This window comes from Carassius auratus, chromosome 9 (assembly GCF_003368295.1).
Source record: "Carassius auratus strain Wakin chromosome 9, ASM336829v1, whole genome shotgun sequence".
Classification (NCBI taxonomy): domain Eukaryota; kingdom Metazoa; phylum Chordata; class Actinopteri; order Cypriniformes; family Cyprinidae; genus Carassius; species Carassius auratus.
This window is the reverse complement of record NC_039251.1, coordinates 23,918,767-23,938,102: the sequence shown is the minus strand read 5'-3', so window position 1 is coordinate 23,938,102 and position 19,336 is coordinate 23,918,767. Positions and strand designations below refer to the sequence as shown.

Sequence of the window (19,336 nt, the reverse complement as noted above, 5' to 3'; positions counted from 1 at the left end):
GAATATGAGACTGTATTTCCGGTTTGAGGTCAGGTCAGTGGCTCAGTTCACACATCCTCGCGCACATATTCCATTGAACTTCCTTTTCAGCTCAGCTGTCAGCGCGTCTCGAGGTAGCAATATCATCTCTTTTTATTTAGGATATCAGACAGGGTTTAAACTGAGATGGAGGGCCAGCGCTGGTTACCACTGGAAGCCAACCCAGAGGTATGAATTTCTCACTAGCTCACTATCACACTATCTTTTTTTTTTTGTCGTTAATTCAATTTTATATCGTTCATCGGTTAATTTTTTCATTGGCAGCTTTTAGCAGGAACGGTAAGCTGCAGCTCATGTCTTTGATATCATGTTTTAAATCATACTGTTTTGTGTTCTGTGTCTGCTTTTCAGGTTATGAACCAAGTGAGTAGAGGTCTCGACTATCTGGGTGTGTCTAGGATTCAAAACTTGTGCCAAATGAATGAATCAGGTTTATTAAAGCACGTCTGTGTTAAAGCTAATTGCATAAGCTTTGATTTGATATGTTTATCAGCAATATTGCGCTTCATATCTTGTTTTTAATTTTATGTTATTGGAAGTAATGCAATCTGTATTTTATGTTTCACATTCGTTTATTATTGATATGTTTAAATAGAAACGCCTCTGGAATGTCTAGGCCCTTGTGTGTCTCTCACCATACTCTTCTAACCTCTTTACTAGTCTCATGATATATGATTTGTTTTTAATATGTATGTGTTGTGTTATACCTTTTGTTAAGTTTTTACGGCAACTTGGCTTGGTACCGACCTGGCAGTTTGGGGATGTGTACGGTTTGGAAGCTGAAGTTCTCAGTTTGGTGCCAAGGCCTGTTTGTGCTGTACTTTTGCTCTTCCCTATAACAGAGAAGGTATGACTGCAGTTTGCACCCATAATGACTCCATGTTAGCAAATAAGCTATGTGTTTTGTGGCCCTGGACCACAAAACCAGTCATAAGGGTCAATATTTTGACATTTAGATTTAAACATCACCTTTTGCAACTGGATACAGCTGTTGCTGGCATCAATTAAGCTTGCAAATTATACCAAATCATAGTTGTGTAGAATTTTTGTATTTTTTTTAATGCAGAGCTCTTGCTGTATGTGACATAATATGGTAATTCCCTTTTAATATGTATTTTAAACGGGTGTATTATTTTACTACTTGGTCAAAATAAAATGGAACAGGAAAGACTAATAAAATAGAACAGGATCATGAATTGCTCTTCACCATGACCCAAAATACAATGAAATTACTGAATTTGCAGCACCAACACCTCTAATAATATTTATGATGATCTGAGCATTTTGTTCTGTTGGTTTAAAGTGATAATCTACTAATAATCATTATGTGGTTATATAATTAGCGTTAGTGACAATACGAGTTCAAAAACTTTTTTTAACGAGGGAGGTTAGGTTTCAGCATTCAGCAGGTTTCATCAACACAGGATGTGACAAAAATGGTTTTAGTTAATGCAAAGCTGTAGCCAGTTGCATAAACTTAGCATCTATGTTAAGACTCTGGGTAATTATTATTATTAAATTAGACTAATTCTTTGTTTTATGTAACCAACTGTAATATATATATATATATATATATATATATATTTATATTTATTTATTTATTTATTTATTTATTTTTTTTTTTTTAAATTCCATTAAGTCAGATGAATAAAGCAACTTTATCATTCTTACAAATTATTATTATTATTATTTTACAGCGCGTGATCTGTACTGTTGATTACATTTTAGTAATGCTCTTTTCTTCAATGTAGTATGAAACCTTTAGACAGGAGGAGGAGGCAAAAATTAAGGCACAAGGACAAGAGGTGTCCTCAGATGTGTACTTCATGAAACAAACCATCGGCAATGCTTGTGGTACAATAGGGTTAATTCATGCTGTGGCAAACAATCAAAGGCATCTGGAGTTTGGTAAGTACAAGTGTTGATCTTTTTTTTTTTTGGGGGGGGGGGGGGTGATTTCCCATTTTGAAAAATATCACTTATTTCATTTGTAAACAGTTCACAGTGTACTTGTTTGTGGTATGTTCATGACATTATTTTTCTACAGAGCCAAATTCACCGCTTAAGGCATTTTTACTGCAGTCTTCAAAGCTGAGCCCAGAAGAAAAGGCTGCTTTCCTTGAAAAAGATGAGGTGATACAATATGTTTTTGATGCAACTGAATGGCCTCTTAAGGAATGAACTGAACTAAACCTTTATTCATGGCACTGATTTTTTTTTAATGATTTCAGAGTATCCGAGTAACACATGAGTCAAGTGCTCAGGAAGGACAAACAGAGGTTGGTATTTGCTAAATACAGAGTAGTTGCTAACACGGCATTCAAAATAGCTCCAAGTAGGCCTATTTGAATATATTTTGACGTTTCATCCCACTGATGAACTTTCCCTGTGTTGGTGTTTTGTTGAAGTATCAGACTTTTGAGATCTGGATCATGTTGAAAATATTTGACTAGAAGTTCTCCATTCACAGTGTCTTAAAGAACAAAACAAAAAAACAAATAGATATAAAGAGGCCCATCTTATTTTTAAAATGATGAATCCTGAACCAGATTTTGCATATCTGGTTTGTGTGATGCAGATAAAAAAAATAATACAAATAAATTAAGTAAACTTGGCAACTTTTTTTTTTTTTAAATAAAAAAAATATATAATGACTTTTAATACATTTGTTAGAAATTATTTTTCCATGCATTATTATTTTATGGTCTCTTTAATCAAAAGCAAAAACTTCTCACCATTGCACTGACATCTTTTAAGACGTGTGCATGGATGTGAGAACGGGACAATAATATATAGCTTCCGGAAATCTGTTACTTACATGAGATTGCAGGAAAATATCGGCAGTTAAACCAAAAAGTCTTGCGCTATTTTTTTTTCCTCAGTCAAATGTGTACTCGGCGACTGCAGATTTAAAATTAGATTTAGAGTTAAACCAAGAATTAAAACAATAATTATTGCTACAGTCACATCTACACAGTACAACCTTTAAGACGTTTTTCAATCTGGTTTCACTTCTTTCCACTGGACTGAGAGGCTCTTTTAATTCTTAATGACCTTCTTTTTTGATGAACTTTAGTATTTTCACTGTTATGGATCTCAGTTCTGTTTTTTTTTTTTATTTTTTTTATTGCTGTTCTAGTGTCATAGTAAAATTCTAACATGCTAACTTTACTCTGCTCACTCTTATAGGCTCCAAGTTTAGATGAAAAAGTGGATTTGCATTTTATTGCCTTTGTAAATGTTGAAGGACATTTATATGAACTGGGTAGGTAAATTTAATTTTACATGATGATTGTTGTCATTGTTTTAGTTGCTTGTCAGTTCTACACACGGAATTTGATGTAAAGTATCAACACCTATACGTAATTATATGCAACACTGTGAAGGGAGATATTACTGGTGTTCATATTTTGTTCATGTGTTTCAGATGGACGCAAACCTTTTCCAATTGTTCATGGGAAAACCACAGAGGACACATTTCTCGAGGTGGGAGTTTTCTCAGTCATGGGCTATAGATTATCTCTAGCAGAGAATTTTTTGTTTGTAGACATTAGCTACGTTTACATGGACAACTTTTGTTTCAATTGGAATGAAATCTTTCTGATTGAGGAAGCTGAATGTAGTGTTTACATGAACGTTAAATACAGTGATTGGATTGATGTGCAAGTTTATATGTCACAAGCTTCAAAATGAACTTTGATTTTTTGATATGTGCACACTGCAGGGAAATATACTTTTCTCTCTGTTTGCACATACTATGCTTCTACCATCACTTTTCTTCGTTTTTAAAGCGTTAGAATCTCTGTTTCTGCTGCTGATTAGGAGACAAGGTTCATATGAAGCTTTTTGTCATGCTGCTTCTATTTATCAAGCAGTAAACTTACAAATTCCCATAGCCAAACAAGCCATCTGTGAATGAGAGTATGAAGTGAGGACTGATGGGACATTGTTCTGCTCCACTTCACAGACAATGAGTGGAAGGAGAAGTTTAGAGTAACATTTATGGCACTTCATTCTAGAAAAAAAACAACGGCTCTTTCCAAGCATCATACAGCAATAAACCATTTTTATGCACAATTTACTTTCTAGGTAGTTTTTCAATCCGATTAACTGTTTAAATGTCTTCACTGCCCCTTTCAATCTGATCTTTTTGTCTGATCTACAGGATTCTGCAGAGGTCTGCAAGAAGTTCATGGCACGTGATCCCCAGGAGCTCCGTTTCACTGTCGTGGCTCTTTCCAAAGCATAAATGTTGTTGTTATTTTACATAAGAGAAAAACTGCCAATTATTCAGAAGTGCTGAATACTTTAAACCTTTATAGGTTCAATTCTGACTTTAAATAAAAAAAAAGTTGTTAAAGGTTTTGCCCATATCCTACAAAGCAAATGAGAAACGAATTAACTAATAACAAAAAAAGTGTACATGCACACAAAAAAAATGATCTGAATGTTTACTACTCTCTGATTGAAATAATGTTTGTTTTCATTTCTCCAAAATTATAAAAACTTTTTCTTGATGTTAATGTTAATCTAGTGGTGGTGTTCCTTTTTTTTTTCTTCTGCCAGAAAATATCCATTTAAAATAAAGTTCCCCTGATGAATATATAGACTTATATTTTGACACAAAAATGCTCTTTTAACAGAAGTGTGCCAGTGTGTCACTGCATATGGTGTCCTACTTCTAAATGCAGTTTTCTCAAGAATACAGCAAAAATTCAGATGAAACTAAAACAATAAAGAACAAATGTTTTCATCGCGTGGTGTCTACATTTCTGTAATATGAGTGACAACAGTTAATTCCCTGAATACGCAAGCTATGATTAATGTTTTAATGCTTTTGTTTACATTTATTTCCCCTTCAAAACAGCAATGTTCTCTAAAAATAAATTTGATTTGTAAAAAAAGAAAAGTAATAATAATAATCAATTCAGATTTAATTGTTTTAAAGTATTGAGTATAGTGATAAGAAATATTTAGTTGTTTAGTTGTTTACTGTATTATTTACATTTTAGAGTATGCCTCTTGAATAATTCTGATTGGTCAGTAGCAGCATTCAGTAGAATGAATGAGGACTGTAGTCCAGGGAAAATCAGGAAAGTGTTGCTTATATACTGCAGCTGTGATCTTTCTTTCTCTTTCTTTTTTAGTGAATTTGTTTTTTAACCCTATAATAAGTAGATAATATACAGTCAGCTGGTTGTTATTGCAAAATGAATGCTGATGGTTTGATTGAGTCAATGTTCCTGGACACTGTGGTCTTTGTATTCTCACATAAATAATTTGGTTAAAATAGATTTGTCCTTTTAACCAGATGACCGAAATATATCCCTTATTACACATTTACAACAGTAGTTACTCGAAAAAAATGTAAATAATAAATTAAGTAAAAAGGAAGTATTTTAGTTGGATATTGATAAAATAACAAAAACAACCTTTAAATCAAAACCGTCCATTATATAGCTTTAAAAATAATCAAAGTATGCTTACTATTTGAGTACTATCTTACCTGCATAGCCCACTTGTAAACACGTAGGCCTATTTAACTAAATCTACAGACTTGGTGTTTTTTTTCCCCAAGTGCGCTTTATTGTGCCCTCGGCACCTGTAATGCAATCTGACAGTGGTTTAGGTATGCATTTTGACGCACTAGGGGGCGTATAAAGTACACAAGACAACTCTAAAAGTTTCTCAGGATCAAGCGGAGATTTAAGTTTTACCCTGCGTCGTTTATAAGGTCCTCGCTCGTTTAAGTTGAATACAAAAAGCGTTTACTTGCTGAATTAATTTAGTAAGAAAACAGTTATAGGATAGTCTTAAAATTATTCAAGCAACGCAACAGGACAGAACGCTCGCGTTTTAATTATACACGCGTCTTGCTCGCGTTTTTGGAACGCCTGATTCCATACAGCCTCAACCAGAAGAGCACTTCAAACCGGTGATGGAGTGGAGACCGCAGTCTTCAGTGGTTTATGAAGCTGCTTACTCAGAAGCACAGAGATGGATCGAGGTATAAAACTTTCACACCTGCTCTCATTAAGATAAAGATAGTTCAAGGAAATGATACTTGATACTGCCAAATGAGGTAACCGAAATGAAAAGGTACTGATTCGATTCATTAACTCGTGCTGAATACCCAGACCTGTTGAATTATTCCTGTTTAGAAAATCTGGCAAATAAAATAAAAATAAATCGCGTTGCATATACTCTAGCTAGCCTAATTATTAAAAGTATTATTAAAACTTTGTTTTGATCATAATCATTAGTGCTCATATTTTTAACGCTTTCCGCCTGCTTTTCAGTTTCTTGTTATTTACTTTTGCTAAACGCTGCATTGGCAGTTGTGTGTGTGTGTGTGTTTGCAGTAAACACAGCTAAATGTGTAGCCTATTTATGTGGATTTTTATTTAACCTAAATAAAGGTTACATTTAGTGTAACATTTCTGGTAGCCTACCCTGTCACACTTTATATCATTGTCAAAATGACAGTTTATTTTGATTATTTTTTTCTTTGAACACTGTTATAATGATTATTATTTATATATTTTTAGTTAGATTAATATTTATTATCATCTTGTCTACAATCAACAACCAAATTTTTGATTCTCATGAGGACAGTAAAAAGAAAGTCATGCAAGTTTGGAACGATGGAAAGTAAATGAAGGCAGAATTCCATTTTTGAGTGCACTATCCCTTTGAAGCACTAATCTATTTTCTTTTTCTGTCAAGGTCACTGTGGCAAAACAAGTAGTCCTGCAAATATTTTCACATGCTTTAGTCAGTTTATCCAACTAAACCTTCAGGAACGCACTTAGTCTAATGCACAAATGATTAGGACTTTCCTATCCTTGTGAATTCCCTTCTCTGCGGGTGATGGCAGGGCCAAAGCACTGGCTGTAACTGAGCAAATATTGTTCTTAATTCATGAGGGGTGAATCTGAATGCTTTCAGTGTGACATCAGTCTCTCACACATGCACACTGGTGCATTGTCACAGGCGGTGGACCTTGGCAGGGCAGTTTGACCCCAAGGCGATTGCTCCCCTGCAAAGGAAGGTGATGTGCTGCTTAGTATCCCATCTGAATGACTTAACGGTTTGTCATGCGTGAGGACGCACTGAGCAGTGCTGGAGTCTGAGTGTAAGAGTGTGTGGGGTGTTATAGTCAGCTGAATGATCTGGAGTTTGTCACATGTGCTCATTCTTGCACCAGGCACCCGGTCTGTGGGCAGAGACATTCCTGTTTTTCCTCCTGGGTAGTTCTCAGCTTGTTAAAGTCAAACCCAAAATTAGCCACCCTTCTGAAGTTGCTTGGTGTATCTAAGAGTAGAAAGTTGGCAACTGGGGCTAAGTCATTCTTGTTGTGAAATAATATTAAATACGTAAAAAAATTTTTTAAAGTACATTCATTATACATTTATAAGTTAAATATTTAATTTCACTTAAATTTACTGATGATAATTGAATGGTTATTAAAGTTGAGGTAATTGTGCATCATCTAATTTTAAGTTGTAAAAAGTTTTGAGAAGTTTTTGAAAAAAAAAAAAATTTGAAAAGAAAAAAAGATTTCAATAAAACATCTATCAGTTATACCGGTTGTTCTTTTTAGCCTAAAATGACCCAAGAGCATTTTCGATATTTCTTCATGTTCAGCAAACCCTACTTGGTCAAAGGGATTAAAGCACTTTGGCACAATTAATGATGTGCAGCATTCCGTGTGTCCAAACAGCTTGGAATGCCTCACTGCTCCTTCATGAATGAACAATAGCTGTGTGCAAAAGTGCAGCTGAATAAGAATCAAGTCTTACTTCATCGAAACTTGATATTTAAATCAGTCTGATCACAATGTGAGGTTAGAGAACAAATAATAAGTATTGATTTTTTCTTCCTTTTTTAATTTTCTTTCAATTTTTTTAATGGATTCATTTATGTTATCAAAATACATTAAAACAGTAATATAGTGAAACATGATTACATTTTTTATATATTATATATTGTGATATATTTAAAAATGTAATATAGTCCAATGAAGGTTAAGCTAAATTTTCAGTAGCCATTTTTCAGTGTCAAATTATCCGTCATAAATCATTGCAATTTGCTAAATTAGTGCTCAGGAAACATATTTTTAGTATTATCAATGTTGAAAACAAACATTGTACTGGTTTTTGCATGGTTATTCATGTGGAAACTGTGATGTTAAATGCATTATTGCTGAATAAATAATACGTTTATTTCTTTTTTTGTTTTACAATACTATATTCTTTTATATTTAATATTTCCTACCCCATACATTATAGAGTATTGCAGTAATGCTAGTTATTTGTGTTTGTGTGAGTGTGTTATTTGTTAATTGGTTTTGTAAGTGATTTGTTCAAGCTCCCAAATTGTTGTTCACCTGCTACAGACTCGGAGATCTGTTTCAAAAACAAAAAGCTGTCACGGACATTACAATGACAGGAACAGCAGGGGTCAGGATTTCATATGTCATTGAACTCTGATGTTACTACAGACGCCATGCTGTGTGAATGTGCTCCATATGATTAACCTCTTGTCTCTTCACACTCCATATCTGTGAGGGTTTGTAATGGTTACATAAATCTACATGAAGGGTACAGGAAGTCATTTGTCATTTTGTGCCAAATAACTTGATCTTATATATTATCTGTTATATTATGTATACATACCAGTAATACATAATGGACATTTTTGGGCTGTATAAGAACTTATTAGTTATCTCAGTTTTGAAAGCTTTAGATCAGTGTGACAGGGGATACAAAATCCCATTTGAGATAATCAACCTTAAGTTAAGCTTTGTAACTCGATCTAGTACGAGGATCATAGTATTTGTCCACTCATTATTTCTGTCCTTGTTTTGTTCAGCAGACATAGAAAGTGTCCTTTGAAGTTCTGCTTCCAAAAGAGAACAACTGCGGTTCAAATCTCACATTCAGTACTCATCTCAACAACAGACTTCAGGTTATTGATAAGTGGTTATGCTTTATTGACATCTCAATATTTTTCTATGGCCTACTTTTTTTTTTCTTTCTTTCTTTTTTTTTTAAGTTAGCTGAGGTTTTCTTAAATGTTATGTTTTCTAGAACAGTAGCACATTATAAAACATACTTGCTAGCTAAATGAGCATCTTTGTTTTTACTGGCATTCAGACTTGGAAATTGAAAACATTTTTGTTCGGAAAAAGGGCTTTACTCATAGATTATGTTATACGAGGTGTGGAGCAACAGGGCTCACATTGTAACGGTGTAGACTGAGGGTATAAACACAACATAAATGCTTCCCTGTGTGTGAGCAAAAACAATGGGCTGCCTGCCCTCTGTGTCCTGCTTGAGATCATTGGAAAGGCATGAAACTGTGTGTAGAACTGTGACATTCCTCCAGATGCTCTCGTTCCTTGTGGTTTGGCCGCTGGGCTCCAGCCCTGATTACTGAATAACCCACGATTCTCCAAAAGAGGCTGTGTTGTTGTACTGGTGTGTTTCTTGGACTTGCAGCTTGGAAGAACAACTTTCCTCTCCTTTCCCTGGACAGAACCTTCCCACTTACTGGTTCTTAGTGCTTCCTGTGTTTGTCCTCGTCTCGCAGGCAGTCACTAAGAAGAAGTTTGTGAGCAGTAATTTCCGGAGTTCTCTGGAGAATGGACTTCTGTTGTGTGAGTAAGTAGAGCTGTTTTTACTTCTCTCATTTTTCTATGGTTTTCTTGTTAAATGCATGAAAAGATTTCTGATATACCTTTTATAAGTGCTTTTAATAATAGCTATTACATAACTCCTTCATGCACACAACATAATGTAGTGTAATCGGGTTTTAAATGTGACAGTTAACCCAAAAATACAAATTCTTTTATCATTTTCTTATCCTCATGTTCTTCCAAAACTGTATGATTAATTTCTTCTGTAAAAAAAAACTATATATATATATATATATATATATATATATATATATATATATATATATATATATATATATATATATATATATATATATATCAGTTTTGAGTTCCAAAATGTGCATAAATGTACCATAAAAGTAATCTATACTACATGTCCTTGAACAAAAAGATCCCTTTTTATGATGTAAAAAGCAAAAAAATAAGGGATTAGACCTATTCAATATAAAATCAAATAAAAGCATTGATCAACTCATGGATATGCATGCCTAAATTTGAACTATCAAACCTAGGCAGGTGAAGGTGAAATCTGGCGGCATTTTATTTTGTTAGTTGTTGTTGTTGTTTTCAGAACTTCAGAAATGAAATGTCTGCAGAGTGGCACTAAAAGGTTAATGCTATATCGCTTTTGAAAAAAAAATGTACACCAAACCCAATCCTAAACTAAATGATGGTGTTTTTAAAAGCAAGTGTGAGATAAAAACATGTTTGCTGAAGCAACCATACCATTTTAGCTTCCTTCTACAAGTCTTTTTGTGATTTTTAAAATGACTCGTGTTTCATTAAACTCATACTCCACATCACAAACGCAATGCTGTACCAGGGGAGCTACCGAGCAAGTTTACTATGTCAGAAAAGCTAAACATATTGAAATGGAAATTTCAAAAAGGAAATAATTTGTTTGCAATTTATGCACTCTGTTTGAGGTCATAATATAGTGTTGTACAAGGAACTGAATGAAAATAAGTCTTGAAAATTGATAATCTGCCCCCTGCAAATCATAATGCAAATGTATGTTGCACAACCTAACTTCTTTTTCTATTATGCTCTGCAACAATATTTTACCTGTTGGCTGAAATGTGATGCAAGATTGGAATTTGCATCGAAGCTGTGTGTCATTTAATGTGCATTATGCCATGCGACTATTTTTAAAACATATAATTTGTACCCGGCTGCCACAGTCACACTCTGTTCCATCCCAGGAAGCATTAGTAAGCCCAGCAGAGGAAAACAACACGGATGGCAGAGCATTTAAAAGGACAGCTGGGAAGAGGTGATCCATAGTGCCAGCTACTCTAGCAGGGTTCAGAAACCTGAGCAGGGCAGAGTGCAGGCACATAGGGATTGGCGGCACTCAGGCCTCTTCTGCAGCAGCTCTGTTGTGCTGTTTATGTAGAGAGAGCGCTGGGTGTGACATGCTGCAAGCTCAGGGATTTCAGCACATTTCTGAACCTGACTGGATGGTTCTGGGCAGTGCGTGGGCTGGTCTGACATGCAGGTGTCAGTCAAGTGACTCAGCAGACTAATTACCACAGTCCAGTGCAGAATCTCACCGTCCTACTCCTGCACTCTCATGCTGCTCTCTTTCGGTCTGTACTAAGCTATTAGCTTTGCCATTTCCACATGAGTGGACAAATGCACACATTACCTGAGGATACTGTCACTCTGGATCTCACATATAAACAAAGGCTCCTGTGAAACTACCACTGGGGTCGACATAGCAATGTCTTGACTAAACTGTTTAAAGAGTTCATAGATGTGGTAACAGGTTTTTCAGTGGTTGCGCAGGATACATTTTTTTTACTGTGTTAAAGATCACAAACAGGGAAGATATTTCCTGCACTACATATTGTTCAGAAAAATTGCAAATCTATTATATCAGAAAGAGTTCAACTAAAAATTTTAATTCTGTCATCATTGACATTTATTTAACCTTATGTCATTTCAAACCTGTATGACTTTCTGTGGTTAAAGAAAGTCAAGTTATTTTTAGTGCTGTCAAAATTAGCGCGTTAACGCATTCGATTAATTTGAAATATTTAACGCGTAAAAAAAAAATAACGCAATTAACGCGGTTGCAGTTTTTTTTATTTCCAATTGTGGCCTATGTGTGTTCAACGTGCAAAGAAATATGGATAAGACCAAGGAAGGACTTTTAGACGGAAAGTTTCAGTATAAAACTCTGCCGGATTACTCTTCAGTCTGCCACAAGAAACATTTTCATTTAGTCTGCCACAAGAAACAGCAACATTAAAATAACGAAATAATTGTGTAGCGGAGTATTTTTTGTACACAGTGCCGCGAACTGTCAATCACTCCTGTACGCGTGCATCACTGTCCTCCTCAGCTGCAGCAACTTGCGCTCTCTCTCTTCATCAAGCTATAAAACAAAAAGGGGACAAAAAGATCATATTGTCTTTTATTTGTGCATAGGCTATAGATTAATTAGATAAATGAATATCTAAATTTGTGCCTTGCCGTCTACGGTATTTTTTTAGAACTTAGAAAAAAGATGCTGCAGCCAATGAACAGCCGGCGGGGGCTGTAGGACGACGCAGACAGTTTTTAATGTTTATCAGACAATAAATACTCAAGATTTTCCTTTAGTATAACTCACAACGAGTTTCACACACCTTCTCCGGGCACGTTGAGTTGTTGACACTTAACAGCGGGAAAAGCGACACATGCGCTATTCACTTGTATAACTTAAGGGTGAATGGGTAATGTAGTTTCTGCTCTGGGTGGGATGAATTAGGAAGCTTGCATTGTGAAGGGCGCTCTGAAAATCGGCAGTGCAGATAAAAGATTAAAACCTCTATTAAAACAGTCCAAATGAGCATACCGGTACGCTACAAGCACGTTCTGTGCGCACGGAGAGGTGGCGGTACGCTCAAGAGCTATATTTGGAAGTGGCGGTACTGAGTGCATACCAGCCCACTTAAAGCACTGGCAATGACTATACTTTGGAATTTTTTTGCAGTCCAGTTAGAATTCAACATGGAAATCATTTTTGTTTTTTATTGGCATTGATTGTTTTGAAATTCAAATGGTACTTACATTTCTGTGTTTTTATTTCTGTAATAAATATGGCTTTCAAGCCAACAGTTAATTTGGAGGATATTGATGGTTTATTGCAGGTATGTTGTTTACATGAGAAAATCTGTGTTACAAGTTAAACAAAAATTCCAATAAACAATCATATTTTGAATTTAAATAGTTTCTTTGTCTTGAGTTTCCATTAATTATTAACATTTTACATTTACATATCCAAAAAGTTTCAGTCTTTTAATTGCGATTAATCGCGATTAATCGCGATTAATCGCGATTAATTTTTAAAAATTGTGCGATTAATTAGTTAATTTTTTTTAATCAATTGACAGCACTAGTTATTTTACATCACTAAATGAGAGTAGACACACTGTATGAGACAGTTCATTAAAATGTTAATGTCTGTCTCTCCCTTTATTACACATAACTCAAACAGCTAGAAATCAAATTTCTCACATATTATGTTTCATGTTCATCCCTCCTTGTTAGCTATCATCTACATGCCTTTTTATTTTCAATGTTTAATGTGCATTTCTCCAAACCAGGTTTTCACAAAAAACTATGCTTAGCCTACTTAGAGGCTATTGACTGATGTCTGTTTCCACAGAGAGTTGTTTGTATTTTCTTCAGGGCATTAGATGGCTTTGTAAACTGAAGCCAGATGGTCAGAATTAAAGGTAGCCATAAACTGGGAACCAACACATGATAGAATTGTTTGTGTTGACTTTAGCTCTGTTTTTCTCTTTCTAGTCTAATAAACAAGATCAGGCCTGGCGTCATCAAGAAGCTAAACAGGTTATCCACACCTATTGCTGGCCTGGTAAGTTTTATTTTTTTAACCGTTATTATTATTTGTACTTTGGTATGCATATATTATTTGAGCTGTAGTATTTCACCTTGGCTAAGAACCTTAACTCTTACAAAGAAATTTGAATGATTTACCAAACAGTTTACATGTACATGGGTGGGATGTGTTTATCATTTACTTATACTTGGTATTTGTTAGGAATCACTTGCCTCCGAACAGTAAGCATTGTAATTTTCTTTTTTCCATCAAGAACAATCCATATGCATGGATATTTTATTGAGGACTTTTTAATTCAAGAGCATAGGCCAGTTGGATATGGGCCTAAATTAAGCTGCTTTTATTAAAGCTGTTTTGGCCTAATCTATGCAAAACATGCTGATTTATTTCCCATTGTCTTTTCAAACTTTTGACCCAGGTAAGCTTAGATAAGCATCTGCATGTCCAACAGCATCACAGTGGTATTTCCATAAAATGCTTCCAACCCCAAAAACCTACCAAGCACAGCCTAAACTCACAATTGAGGGTTTACATGGCAAGGGATAAGCAAAGGCATGCAAAGAAAAACACATAGTTTGGAGTATATTTTAGTTTTGCTAAATACTGCTGAGCCTGTAAAGTTTGTCCATAAGAGAGCTGTTTCTGACCTCCCAGCAAACCGTAAGATGAAAAAAAACAAAAAAAAAAACAATGCTCTCATCCAGCTATGTTTATGACTGATGAAAGACATTTTTCCACCGGATGAAAGGCTCATTCAAGGCTCTGAAATCTTACCAGCGCCATTATCGTTCCTTCTGGCTACTTTGCTTTTGTTTGACACAGTTTAATTCTAATACGGAGGATTTATATTTTGTTAAATCAAGGCTCCATTAGTGCAAGAGCGGAAATCTCTGGTTTTGTGGACTGTGTAGTGACTCTGGCTTGGGCTAAACTCTGCTCAGGGTTTGGCTTCGGCTGATCTCTGGATCACTTTCCCATAGTTCCATTCAAACCCGGAGCCGTGGTTTACCCTTGCGTATCCCTGGATAGCTGATCCTCCTTTTAACAATTTGAAGAGAGGAAGCCTACACTTGTGTGGCATGCTGGTCGGCCACATTAGAAAAGTCATTCTGGCAGAGCTTTGGCCTGAGGTTTAGCAGAGAGATGCCTCCTTAGAGCATAGCCCTTCATAAACCCCCCACAATTAAGCTGGATGGATATATTTGCAACGACTCTCACCACTTTGAAAGAAGAATTGGCAGAACTGATTATTTGAATAGAATTTTCCACAGGCCACCAGGCTTGTTAGCTCTTAAAAGGCAGCATTTAAGCATTTATATTTTATTATTTACTTTTATGAAACCCATAATTTGAAAGTGTTCAATTTTTAATGAACTGGCACATTATTCCCTGTTTACCATAATTTTTTACTGAAAACAACATGTTTCATATGAGAACTTAATCTATGCTGACACACTTTTCACACAAATGTACTTTAGATTAAAAACATATCACCAGTAATGCCTGGGCAACACGTTGCTGGATAACATATGAATGTATGGTATACAACACCTCCAAATTCCTAAATCATAATTAATCAACCAGCCAGCATTTACAAAACACTGTTTGACAGATGGCTTGATAGTTTTGTCAGAGGACTGTAATCACTAAATGAGAATTTCTGGCAGGATTATGTGCACTGACTGTAAAGTTAAAGATTCTTTCGCCATCATTATGTCTGCATGATTTGGTTCTTGAGATGAATTCTAATATGCTAACTAAATGAATGTTAAAACTTTCTTATTTGAATTAAAGGAATTTTTACTATGCGTCTGGTTTGACCCAAAGCTATGCAATTTTCAGATGCTACTGTGTTTCTTTGCTAACGGTATCGATTTCTTTATTTCTACTTATTTACATTCAGTAGGCTGATTGTTATCTTTTTTTTTTTTTTTTTTGCTAAAATCCCTTTCACTAAAAAGTTAATATAAATGTATGTAGTCTATTAATTTATTCTTCGTAATACTTTATATATTTATATAAGTGTGAAATTTTAACCCAAATCCATGTACATTATGCTGATTGTAGCAGCCTTGCTTAGGCCCCTTGTTCAAGGACACAAAAGTTATAGATCCAGTGTCACATATAGCTGGGATTGAACCAGTAACTGTTTTGTTGTATGAAACCTAATAACTACACCTAAATTTTATAAATTTGAAGTATTCTGCTGTGACAAGGTGATATTGTTATAGGTAGAGGAATCTGAAAGACTCCAACCAGTGATTATGTCATTGTCCCAAAGCTATCTGTGCAAAATTCTTAACACCTAATAATGGTTTGATTTACATGTCCTGTTAAGGAATTGTAGGTCATTCTAAATTCCATGTAAAGGTCTGTTTGTTCCTAGCCACCTGCTCCAAGACATTTAGCGTTCAGGTATTCAGGTAAACAGGTGACTAGCGGAAATAGATATTTTGCATAAGTCTAGGTTAAGGGTTAAGGACACAGATCAAGCTACTGGAGTGTGCGATAATTTGTATGAGGAACAGAATGCTAAGAGACATCTTGTTGACATCCATTTTCTGTATTTCAGACACCCATTTGTAACCTTTAAACACTGATGAAATGTGCTTCAAAAGATACTTTGACCCTCACACACGGTCAGGGTGAGACCTTTGACTCTGGATTGAACAGTTTAAGCAAAGAGGTGATTCAGAAGTGCAGCTCCTCATTGCCATCTGCTAATAAGCATGTTTGCTGTTTAAATATAGACCAGAGCACCCTGTGATTATTTTAGAGCAAGCGGTAAAGCAGAAAAAGGGTGGGCTGCATGCTCTGAACATCTCATCCAGATGGCTGATCGAATCTAATTGAAATTATATCTCAACACAACATCAGTGCCGTGATAGTCTGCATTCATCAACATACCGGATGTGAATGTGAATGCACACACACAATCTCAAGTTTCCTTTATATTTAAGCATTTCCCTACCCACCCAGTAAACGATTTTAACACTTGCTAGGGGGAAATAGTTTGTCGTTTCAGTCACCTGTGTTTCATGGCAACTCGGTTTCCAAAATAATCCACCGCCCTGAAGATTCCTCAAATATTCTGCTGAGAGATTTGAGTGGCGGTTTCTGGGTGTGAAAAGGGAGAGTATGATTTGAGTTTATATGTTTGTGCACATGTAGGTATTTGTCTGGGTTAGTCTAGAGCAAGTGAAAAGGGAGAGTGTGTGTGTGTGTGTGTGTGTGTGTGTGTGCGTGTGCGTGTGACTGCCGTGCATGTGCGGGGGAGGGGACTAGTGGCGTTGACACTCTGTCATGTTTTTGCACCGCCCCGAGGCCAAACTCCTGCTCTCACAGGTACTGTCACAGATCAATCGGTGATGTCCCTGCCTTCATTCTTTGCTCTTGTGGTGTCACTTTTTATTTGCCACCTGCCCTCTTTCGTCTCCTCCCACTGCTTCAGCTCACTGGACTGAACTTTGGATGCAATTATTTCTAGACTGCGTGTGCCAAAGAGTTCCCATATGACTTCTAACTCACAAGGTGGACACATATTCTCTGTCGGCAGGACAACATCAGCCTCTTCTTAAAAGCCTGTGCAAAGCTTGGACTAAAAGAGGCCCAGCTTTTCCACCCAGGAGACCTTCAAGACTTCTCTACACGTGTGACTGTCAAGTAAGTTTTGGTTTTCTCAACTTACAATGTTCAGTAATATGCTTGACCCTTTGCCAATGTGCAAATAGCAGTGGTTTAGCTGCAACAGAATGTGTCCAACCACTGTTTATGGCTCACTCGATGGTAATTTTGGCAGATCTTATTGTCCTCTGGTCTCATATCCACATACTTTGGTAAAATAGGCTTGTATTACCAAGCCAGTTATTTAAATTCATTGTATGAGACTCCATGCAAATTTTTTATAAATTTATGGGACGTGTTGTGGTTGTTGATATAAAAGCTTTGCAACATTTATCATACAATTCCCGGCTTGTTTTGTTTGTGAAAATTAATTTAATATTAAATGAAAGTCATGAATTAGATATGCCATTTTTTCAAGTGAAAAATGAAAGTTAGAGAAGAGCCAGTAAATTAAGAGGTGAGTCGTAATGAAACTATAATCTGATCTTAAAAATAGCAGAAATCACCCTCATCAGTGAAGCATAAACTCTCACAATTGCTGAATCAGAATCTGACAGCTGGCTTGTGGATGTGTAAATCCGAGATAAATAGAGATTAAGGACTTTTTGCATGTGTGCTGTGGGTGAATTTGCCACTCGCATGTGTTTATGTCATGTGCAAGCTGCAATCATGCTATATTGTTGTAGTTTCAATGTTTTGGCTCTGCCCATACCTGTGACCAGGGTGGAAAAATATGGCATGTTGATCAACCTGTTCATATTCTCACAGGTGTGTCTTGTATGGTTACGTCGTGAGATCTGTCAGTCCAGCTCTGACATGTTCATCAACACAAAAGCACTCTGATATTTGCAAACAAAACCACTAAGAAGTACTGGGCTATTATATTTTACAAGTCACTTAAATGAACTAGAACATTTGTCATACAGGTTCAAATCAAAGGTTCACACATATAATAATTCCGTTATCATTTACAGGTGCATCTCAATAAATTAGAATGTCGTGGAAACTCAAATTGTGAAACTCGTGTATTACATAAATTCAGTGCACACAGACTGAAGTAGTTTAAGTTTTTGATACTTTTAATTATGATGATTTTGGCTCACATTTTTGCTCACAAAAACCTCAAAAAAATTTGGTGAATATGGTGACATGCCAATAAGCTAATCAACTCAATACACCTGCAAATGTTTCCTGAGCCTTCAAAATGGTCTCTCAGTTTGGTTCACTAGGCTACACAATCATGGGGACGACTGCTGATCTGACAGTTGTCTAGAAGACAATTATTGACACCCTTCACATGGTGGTTAAGCCACAAACATTCATTGCCAAAGAAGCTGGCTGTTCACAGAGTGCTGTATCCAAGCATGTTAACAGAAAGTTGAGGGGAAGGAAAAAGTGTGGAAGAAAAAGATGCACAACCAACTGAGAGAACTGCAGCCTTATGAGGATTGTCAAGCAAAATGGATTCAAGAATGTGAGTGAACTTCACAAGGAATGGACTGAGGCTGGGGTCAAGGGATCAAGAGCCACCACACACAGACGTGTCAAGGAATTTGGCTACAGTTGTCGTATTCCTCTTGTTAAGTCACTCCTGAACCACAGAAAACGTCAGAGGTGCCTTATCTGTGCTAAGGAGAAGAAGAACTGGACTGTTGCCCAGTGGTCCAAAGTTCTCTTTTCAGATGAGAGCAAGTTTTGTATTTCATTTGGAAACCAAGGTCATAGAGTCTGGAGGAAGGGTGGAGAAGCTCATAGCCCAAGTTGCTTGAAGTCAAGTGTTAAGTTTACACAGTCTGTGATTATTTTGGGGTGCAATGACCATGGTGTTGGTGTGCTCGACTGACCAGCAAACTCACCAGACCTGAACCCCATAGACAATGTATGGAGTATTGTCAAGAGGAAAATGAGAAACAAGAGACCAAAAAGTGCAGATGAGCTGAAGGCCACTGTCAGAGAAACCTGGGCTTCCATACCAGCTCAGCAGTGCCACAAACTGATCACCTCCATGCCACGCCGAACTGAGACAGCAATTAAAGCAAAAGGAGGCCCTACCAAGTACTGAGTACATGTACAGTAAATGGACGTGCTTTCCAGAAGGCCAACAATTCACTTAAATGTTTTTTATTGGTCTTATAAAGTAT

The 19,336-nt window shown here is 36.1% G+C and overlaps 2 protein-coding genes across 5 annotated transcripts in view; both read left to right on the top strand.

The window, feature by feature from the left end:
* The first annotated feature begins 57 nt into the window (after positions 1-57).
* Positions 58-4,795, top strand: LOC113108808 (ubiquitin carboxyl-terminal hydrolase isozyme L3). The gene is made up of 9 exons (XM_026272138.1): positions 58-207; positions 391-402; positions 758-886; positions 1,791-1,947; positions 2,087-2,172; positions 2,271-2,318; positions 3,229-3,304; positions 3,467-3,525; positions 4,205-4,795. Exons 1-9 carry the CDS (start codon positions 166-168, stop codon positions 4,286-4,288), a joined length of 693 nt encoding a protein of 230 aa, XP_026127923.1. The 5' UTR covers positions 58-165; the 3' UTR covers positions 4,289-4,795.
* A 964-nt stretch (positions 4,796-5,759) lies between these two features.
* LOC113108783 (LIM domain only protein 7-like) overlaps positions 5,760-19,336 on the top strand; it is a 44,220-nt gene continuing 30,643 nt past the window's right edge. For 2 of the 4 annotated variants that reach the window (XM_026272100.1, XM_026272097.1), the window contains exons 1-4: positions 5,760-6,046; positions 9,580-9,704; positions 13,517-13,586; positions 17,128-17,234. In XM_026272100.1, the coding sequence (XP_026127885.1) occupies positions 5,978-6,046; positions 9,580-9,704; positions 13,517-13,586; positions 17,128-17,234 (371 nt within the window). In that variant the 5' untranslated portion in view covers positions 5,760-5,977. The remainder of the gene's footprint in view (positions 6,047-9,579; positions 9,705-13,516; positions 13,587-17,127; positions 17,235-19,336) is intronic. The other 2 variants (XM_026272098.1, XM_026272101.1) reach the window with 2 other exon arrangements.